The sequence below is a fragment of the Haliaeetus leucocephalus genome, unplaced genomic scaffold (genome assembly GCF_000737465.1).
Source record: "Haliaeetus leucocephalus isolate CR32 unplaced genomic scaffold, Haliaeetus_leucocephalus-4.0 Scaffold295, whole genome shotgun sequence".
Taxonomy (NCBI): Eukaryota; Metazoa; Chordata; class Aves; order Accipitriformes; family Accipitridae; genus Haliaeetus; species Haliaeetus leucocephalus.
This window is the reverse complement of record NW_010972731.1, coordinates 10545295-10554770: the sequence shown is the minus strand read 5'-3', so window position 1 is coordinate 10554770 and position 9476 is coordinate 10545295. Positions and strand designations below refer to the sequence as shown.

General features: G+C 36.7%; 1 protein-coding gene across 1 annotated transcript in view; it reads right to left on the bottom strand.

The window, feature by feature from the left end:
• Positions 1–269: 269 nt before the first annotated feature.
• Positions 270–9476, bottom strand: part of KCTD5 (potassium channel tetramerization domain containing 5) — a 42769-nt gene continuing 33562 nt past the window's right edge. The window contains exon 8 of the mRNA XM_010570633.1: positions 270–631. Within this exon, the coding sequence (XP_010568935.1) occupies positions 548–631 (84 nt within the window). The 3' untranslated portion in view covers positions 270–547. The remainder of the gene's footprint in view (positions 632–9476) is intronic.

Sequence of the window (9476 nt, the reverse complement as noted above, 5' to 3'; positions counted from 1 at the left end):
TACAACACTAGGCTGCCTAATGGGGAGAGCATGGGTATGAAGTCTTCATTACTTAGGGCTTTAAAGGCAAGTTAGACAACACGCATTTTAATTGTAGCCGCTCCTGCCTTTAGCCAAGGGGATGAGCTGAGTGGCCTGTTATAGCTCTTTTCAGTTGTTTTTTTTTTTTTCCACTGAACAATTCATATTCTCATTTAAATTTATTTTGGTTTTGACTCCTACGGAAAAGATAAAAAAGGTGAGCATTCTTTCTGTTTGTATCTCTCTAGGCTGGTCTCAAGAAAATAATTGAGCTGTCAAAGGAATGGGTATTGCCTGACATAGCAAGATCTTTGTTTTAAATCTCAAAGTTGTGTCAAGCAGCTAATGTTTTTAAGAGACCTTATTGCCAGCAGAGATGGAAAAGGACAAAGTGCTTCCAAAGCTTCCACAGGCATACTTGTAACAGCTATACATCATCAAAGAAACCTCTCATTCCAGGATGGGTCTGAGTTTGTGCTTGGAATCACACATCTACCAGGTTGATGTCTCAGTTGAAATTGACTTTTCAGTCTTTGGATTCACCTCCACTAGTGAAGGCTGGCCTTAGGCTCGAATTCCTCCCATGCAGGTGGGCAGTTTCAACATCTTCCTATTGCAGTGAGAAATATAGTGACATATCACAGAAATGTTTTAAGAATGCAAAATAATGATTGCACCTTCATATAAGCAAACCAAATCCTTGGACCACTTGCCCTGTTCTCATCAAGTCCTCATTTAGCTTCTCTCCATAAATGAGTTACTTAACAGTAATTACATTCTATTAGAATGAACAGTTCCTGTTCACATTTGTGCTTTAGCCAATTACATATCATAAGGATGTAAAATAGGATACCTGCTTTCCTGTGGGCCCTTGCTCCTGCCCAGCTTTCTCTTTTCCCAATGCATGGATACCTATGGCAGCATCTGCCTTAATTTCTTTACTCCTTTTAACCAGTAAGTGCTGGAGAAGACGTGGAGGACAGTTAGCAGCTGGGTGTACAGAAAGACATCCTGACAGTCACAAATGACTTGGGGAAAGAGGGGAGTTTCAAAGATCTTAATGAAAACACCAGTTGCAGGCTGATTCACTAACCAGTTACTGGATGCCATCTCAGTAGCATGTTACTTGGTGAAAATTTATTTGGAATGTCTGGTGGTGTCTTTACACTAATTTGGAATAGAGACTTTCAGCAGGCTGTTGAAGCGCAACAATGGCTATGCCAAATCAGACTAAAGATCACTCTAGCTAAGAAATCTTTCGCCAGTAGCAAATGCCCACAGTGGAACGACGACATACATGTACTCCCCTGTTTACCTTTTCCAGTGATTCCAGTGACATTACCAAAAGCAGCGGGTTATAGGGGAAACAACACACTGCTCACAAGATTTATCTCATGAAATTGTGCAGATTGCAGTCTCAGAGAACGTCACATAAATATGGACTATGTGTTTATGACTGCTAGGCGAGACTTCAGCACACTGAAACGTGAATTTGCAGGGTCATTTGCATCTTTCTGAAGTGAAACTTCCCACTGAAAGGAAAGCTAGCTCCAAATAAACTCTAAATGCTACAAAAGATCCAAACAGGATGTTAATGACTTACTCATTTATGTTGCCTTTATTAACTGGTTTCTGGTTTAGTGTACACAGTTGTCCCTTTTATGCTCTCACTTTTGCTAACTGGTGAAGACACTTGAAGCTACAGATACATATAGTAGGAATTTCGATTGAAAGTAGTGCTGGTTGACTGTAAAGTGCAAATACTTTTAGTAAGACAGTCTGATAAAAATATAGATGCACATGATTAGTTAATTTCTACTACAGCTATGTTTGTACTTAGGACTTATTTTAGTAAAATTCAAATGCAATTAAAATGCAGAAAATCAGTTTAGTAAAATGACACCACTTTACTGAAGTTGCTGGATATATAAGGAAAGATTAGAATATGTTTTGTATTTAAAACTGTTAAGATGAAATTCACCTCATATGTAACTGTACAGCCTCTAAGATTTTAGAACTCACAGGTCTTAGCTTCTCACACTTAATTCTTACTACCAGTTTGGAAAATAAGCAGTCCAGTGGTCTTCTCAATACTAATACTGAATTATGAACTTTTCTATACTTGTAGAGGACACAGCTGTCAAACTGCCTGAATAATTTCAGCAACCTGTACTTGGTACTTAATCAGTTACTTCCTTCAGCCATTTCTATCTTTAAAACTTTTGCAGCAAACATGTACTAAGTGGCTTCTTATTTACATTTCTAATACTATATGTTGGCCTTATTATGAAGTGTCAATTTCAGTTACCTTAGTTTTTCAGACGAAAGAAGCATTTATATTAAAAAGCAAAGTACTAGATTCTAAAATAAATCCGTGATACTAAGCAGGGTGATTTGTGAGTCGTGTGAAAGAAAATGTATGCAAAGTGATTAGTTAAAACTTCCTACATGTGTTTTTGTGTGATTATATATCCATACCAGAAGGGACTATGTCTTACTATAATGATCAGCAACAGTCATAGCAAACACCAAGAAAAACACCTTCATTTCCCAGCAGATATATATCTGAATAAACATGACTTTTTTGTGACAAAGCCTTTGGGGCAGCAGAAAAGGATACGTCTCCTTTACAAAGGAAAAAGTATTACTGCTTTGAATCACTGCAGAAAAATGCAACTACATTTTATATCTGAAGTGCTAAAATAGGAGTATCAGTCATATTACACTGTTAATGTCAAGATCAACAGATTTCTTAGAAAAGAAAAATTTAAGACATCACAGTTTAAAAGGGAAAAAACAGGTTTATTTCATGCAGTTTACAATACACTAGTGTTATGAAAAGGAGGTTAAAAAAATACCCACACACGTTTTAATTGTATGTTTTTAAGAATGATGGTTAACTGTAACCATCTTCAAATGATTTGGGAAGCCCTAGCTGATTTTTATCTAGGGCAATTCCATGGATTCAGTTTCTTGTCTATGTCTGTGCTAAGAGTTTTGGCTAATGCAAACCCATTAAAACCAGATCAAAACTCAAACTTTGCTGCAGTAAGAACACTTCAGAGATAATGAACTGGCACAAAATAAAGTGTTCTTGCTAATCCACTATCCAGGAAATAACATGGTGCAAGTATGGCCGCTTGGATATTAACATAAACAGCTGATGCAGAACTGATCTTGAGACCAGTGATTTGGGGGGGGCGGGAAAAAAAGAGCATCTGTTGAATTGGGTAGGTGGGCCTAGAGAGTCCATAGGAAACAGATTTTTCATAGCTAGGCTCAGATGAGGCTCAGTACAGGAGCAGCTGGAAATAGTTGCCATTTGATACTCCTTCAGTTGGGTGATCTTTCAGTTCCAGGTGGACAGGTTGGCAACATTTCTCTTACAGTGCCTTGGCACTTGCTTCATCCTAGCAAGTATACATAAGCCAAGTTAAGTTTGAGTAAAGTTGTGCATAAGCTTTTGGAAAATCTTCAAAAGGAGCAAGCATCATGTACATAAATACATTAACTCTTACATTTCAGATGACCAGGCCTGAAAATCTCAACATGTGTTAAGTCAGGTCAAAATTTAGGCTCAGCTTTCTAAGGCAAGCAGAGGAGCACTGTCGCAGAACCTCCTCCCCTTCCACCCACCCCCAAAGTAGCAAAATAACTTTCAAAAAAGGTTCTCTCATTATAGTAGTTATTAACACACAACATCCTAAAGAGAACCCTTTGATGGGCCCAGAAAGCTATGTTTGCAGCAGTGTCCATTCACTGAACTTTTGAGAAGTTTATGCCTTGGTAAGCCTTGCTAAAGTAATGGACAGCTAAATTGCAATGAAATACTCAGCGACAATTTCCTGCAGCAGAATATTCCTCAAAGTCTCTCTATTGCCAGTGCTATTCATAAAAGTTGTTAGATTTCAACACAGGCAATAACAAAGTGGTGGGCAAGTGTACTGTCTTCTCTTGTGTATTCCTTACAAAACTGCATACTCAAATTCCAAGCCGCATACTGAAATTCCAAGCCATATATGAACACTTATATCTGTAATTGGTTCAGCCATTTGTAACAATTATTTTAGAGTCCATGAGTTGAAAGAAAAACAGACTAGCTGCTTTTTAAACATTGTATGTCTCCGGAACTTCAAATTAGCCCCGGAAAGGATTTTAGCCCTTAGTATTTCTGCACTGAAAATGGTAAGAGTTCCTTCTGTCTGACACTCATCTAGGCAAACTGAACAGTAAGATCTGTTTAGCCCTTGAAAGCCTCAGCTCAGTAAGAAGCCTTTAAAGACAGCTCCTAATTGTTGTGAGCCAAAAGAAACAAAAGTTATACGACACTGAGTTCAGACAGCCTTCCGCTTTTTTTTTTTTAAACGGAATATTTAGACTATTTTAAGAATCAGTAATTATACACACAAACTCAGGTAAAATCCTGAGATTGTCCTTAAAGCTGGCGATAACTGCAGTCTAAACTATAATGAAGTAACAGGCAGCATCCTCAGACCGTATGCATTTTGAAATTGTTGTGTTAGAAAAGACACTTCTCCAATGACCGCTAGAAGTTTTAATCCTACTGTCCTGAGCTAACAGGTACTGTTAAAGGCATAACAAAATTTCACCTCTTTTCAAGGGCCCCACCTTTCAGGGCTGATGGAAGAAGTTAATTTGAAAAACCTGAAAGATTCTTTTGATGTGGTCAGATAGAATAAAATAGGAGAATGACACTTTTTGATTTTATCACACCTCAAGTGAACAAAACCCCAGGCTGCTTCTCCAGACTCTCTTTCACTTGACTTTGATCTCCATGAAAACCCCAGTACTTCACTTTTCTCTCAGTACTTCTCAAGGAATGTATTCCAGTATACCTGAATGATTGGACAACACACATTATAATTCAGTTTCTAGGTAATTTCATTCAATCAGATACTACTGCATTTTTGCATTCCAAGTTCATTTTTGTAATACTAATAAAAATAGTAATTTGTAATTAATGTGTGTTAATTTGCTGGTGGTAGTTCTCTACTGCTTAAAAAGAGACTGACAACTCTCAACAACCTCAACAGACATTCACAGAATACAGTGTTCTGTTCTGAGCAGCAGTTTTCTGAAACACCATCATCCTACTCAACAGACCTGTTCCCTAAGCATACCTGCAATCAAGTTTTCTTTTGTTTAATCTGCTAGAACTTTTCCTTTTTCTCCTGAGAAAAAAACACCAACCCTCTCTCAGAGAAAGAGGAGATGGATTCAATTTTGGTATCTTCAGGAAACAGTCCTGGTTCTAACCAATCATAACTGTGCATTCACATTGCTAGAAATTTAATATAAAAATGTCATCTCCAATACAGAAATTAGCCTCTGACAAAACTTAAGGACAACAGTACGCTATATGTTTCCTAACTCAAAGCAAGAAGTTGCTATGGTAAATTTGAACTTCTTAGTTTTTAAACAAGTTTTGCAAGAAGTCTGTCATGTAAAAGCCTTTAAAGAATTTCACTGAAAATCCACTAATCATCTGCTGAATGAACCTCCTGTTCCATGGACAATAAGCCAAACAACTTCACTAAATATTCATATAGCAAAAGGGTAGAAAGTGAAATCTTCCATAGAATTTACATTTTCATGAGAGGTCACCTTGATTAACTGTTATATTCTGGTATCTCTCCCTTCCTGCTTTATTTTCTTCTGCCATGATCTCCTCGTGCTCAGGATCTTAAATTCTAAGCTGCCATACTGTTTTGATTTAAGAACAGAGGAGCTGTGTAAATCTAGAGTTCATGTCCAAGGCTTTTGTAGAGTAGCTTTTCAACTACAGCCCCCTAGTGAACCCATCAGCTTTACATAGTCATAGGCAGTTCTCTTGAGGTAAATACTCTCCAAATGACAGAAAAGAAACAGACAAAGGACTCTGGTTTAAACTGTATAGGTACATTACCTCATCCTGCAAGATCTTAACAGATGAAGCAATGTTTGCAAAACCTGGTGATGTAGATTGGACTCTAATGCAATTACCTTGTTACCGTAGCTAACTTTATTTGAAATTACAAGAGTCAAATAAAAAGAAACCACACTTATTTATGGATCAATTCTTAATGCCTTTTTCAAAAGGCATACGGTAGCACTTCCATCTATCTGAAAGCCTCACATGCTCACAAAAATTAAAGCAATAATGACATTAGCAAGAACAGGAAAGTAGTTAGTTCAGGTGGTGTCAAACAACAGCATATTTTAAATAATTTACAAGGTACCTGCCTATTAAAGTTCTCTTCTTTTTTTCTTTGTTCTTTCTTTCTTAAAATGTTTGTGAGGTATTGGAAACAAAGTGCAAAATGATTAACCACTCATTTCCCCCAAATTTGCTACAACAGGGATACAATGTAAACTAGATCGCAGGTAATCTCACCATAAAAGCATGTTTTTAAGCTGAAAATACTCCAGTGAAAAAAACATACTTAAAAAACCCCACTCTCTTACATATTCTAAATTTGTTCAGTTTGCTCGGTTTGTTACTCATGCTTTGCTGCTGTCATTCTTGAAAAATGTCACTTTATGAAATAAAATATTCTGTCTTTTTTGGGTTAAATAAGAGAGACAGCAGAAATGCTGATTCAGAAGGATCATTGTAAAACAGATATTTTAGGCATTAAAATCCACTTAGGCCAATGCCAAATTACTCTGTAGAGCACATCAAGAAAACAACAAGAAACATGGTTGGCTGCAATTCCATGAGCTAGGGAGCTCAGAGAATTCGGTGGAGTCATACTGTTTAAAAACACAGTAACTACTGCAGCAGAGGAAATGTTTTAATATGCAATTAACACAGACAACTGTTACGCTTATTTTCAGATACACAAGATAATCTGTTACTATTTAGGGGAAATTTGGGTGCTAAATTTAAACTGATAAAATATGGGTGCCTAAAAAAGTATAAAAGTATAAACACTTCCCCTTACACAATTACATTTTTAGTAAATTCAATTCAGTTTTAACATCTTAAAAAAAGACAAACATTTTATGTGTTGTTGTGGAGGGGCCAGCAGCTTCCTGTGCAGACCACATCCAAGTCGCAAAATGCATTACAAACCCTTTCAAGCATTAGACGCATGGACAAAACATTTAGCCCATTGCTTAACCTGCTTAGTAGAAATGGTTTTTACAAATTGTTTCTGCCAAACTTTTATCAATGTATAGCAAGTCCTTTTTTTTTTAAAAAAAAAAAAAAGTAGACCCTGGGTGTTTGAAAATCACACTTTTGTGTAAAGGATTATATGCATGAATTCTGAAGTTGCTGAGAATGAAAACATAATGTCTTTAGAATTCAAAACAATCTTGTAGCTTTTTGAAACTCCCTTCCACTGTTTTCATAAATCAATGAAGCAGAGTTTTATACCATCAATTTCATTAAGTGTTTTAAAGATGTGCTAAAGATTTTCCTCAAAACATAGTGTATTAAAAAGCTCCAGTCTTGTATATTAGCCTTCATCAAGGACAAACTAATAAAGCTGCACCAGATGTTTTCAAACAGTGTTCTTCAACTGCATAGTTGAAACAGTACAGAAAGAGAAAGATTGATTACAGCTATCCTGAATGTCTGAAGTAATTAAGTTTTTCAACTGGATGAGCTTGTATTCACACTCAAAGTTGATTTTAATCCCAGTCATAGAGATAGGGACCTAGGACTAGCCAGCCGTATTTCTGTACAACCTCCAGCTCTTGAAAAATCTCTACCATAATCCACAGAGTTCAATGCTTATAGGCATTTTATAAAAGCACAAACACACATATGAGCACAAACATCTCAAAAGAAACAGAATGTTCAGTTGTTCATTTTAAGTGAATTTTTTGATTCCCCTTCCAAACATCTGGCTAAGACTGGAGCATAACTTTTGCAGGAGGAGACTGTTTTAACAGAAGGAACATCAAGAACAACTCAGGTGAAATTCTCAGAGATGATTTTCTCTGAGTTTAGTCTTCCCTTTGGGTATTAAAATATGCTATAAATCCAATCAATATATACACCCTTCCTTTAGAGGAACCTTTTGACTGTTGTGTAACTTTTTATGTGCTAGTTTCAGTTGATCTCCTAGGCTGTTATTACATAATAGAGTATGTCACAGAGCCATAAGGAATGTGCAGTATAACACAGTCAGCTGGGGCTGCCACTGATTCTGAAACAATGTAGACCCAAATATTTGCATTTGTGGGCTGTAATATGTGTGTGTGTGTGTGTGTGTGTGTAGCACCAATTACATTGTCCTTTAAATGTTTACAATGATTAGTAGGAAAATGTCTCCGAACTGATCAACGTTGGGTCATCCAGCACCAGACATTAAGTGCTACATGTCTCAGAGTTAAATATGAGTGTGTGGTCATTTCTTTTCAAATGACCAGCATCAGTCAGCCCACAAGAGATTACAGTCATGCACTACAACCAAAACTTAACACACACTCCCACACCGTCTATTCCCACTATGTAATCTTGCAATGCTTTCAGCCAGTTGACACCAGCTTATAGGCAAAAATGGTTGAACCCAGATCAACAGAAAATTGTCTAAATCAGATTTTTTTCTTTTGCAGCTGAGCCTCTTCAGTGTGACAATTCACTGCGTCTTGGAATAAAAGAGAAAAAATTGTCACCGTTCAATACTGTCTTCACATCCTGGAACCTCGTTCTTGCAAAATCTGAAACAGACCAGTAAAAATTCTATGAATGAAAATTCATTCAACGTCATTCCTAAAGCATGGTCAAAGGAGGTCAAAGAGCAATATAATGACTATTTCAAATAACTGATAAAGTGTCAGGGAGCTGGTTCATGGACATTCCTGCAGTCTGTGCTTTAAGGCTGAAAAAAGACAGATTGATACATACAATGTCTACCATCAAACATAATGAAAACAGATGTAAATCACTGCTAGTAATTGAGTATGATTAATATAACCAAAGATAAGGGTTGGTAGATATAAAAAGTAAGCCATTTCGCCTCATCCTAATTCTGAAGACACTTAGGTCCTGTGTGGTAAATGAACTTGGGTACTTATTAGAGATTGAATTTAAGCTTCATTTTTCCTGTTCCAGTAAAACATCCTTAACTCTCTGAAGTTTCAGCTGCAAATTGTCCCCCACAAATTAGTAATGAAAACATGAACTAGCAACTCAAAATGTGCACAAATGACACACTGGGTGAGATGACGCAGGAAGTTTTCAAAGACCAAGAGTAAAAGCTGGCAAGATTTAAATCAACAGACTGATTTAAAATCTGAAATAGATGCCCAGGCTTGGTCTTTTGCATGAACTAAAGTCAATCAACTACATTTCTTCACAGATTTTTACTATGCTGTTCAGACACACAAAGCTTATCAGTTGGACTGACCAGCTCTATGAACTCTGACAGCAGTTTAAAAATATTTTTACATTAATATTATTTGCTCATGCAAGATCTCACAAGTTTTTTAGGCATCCTTGT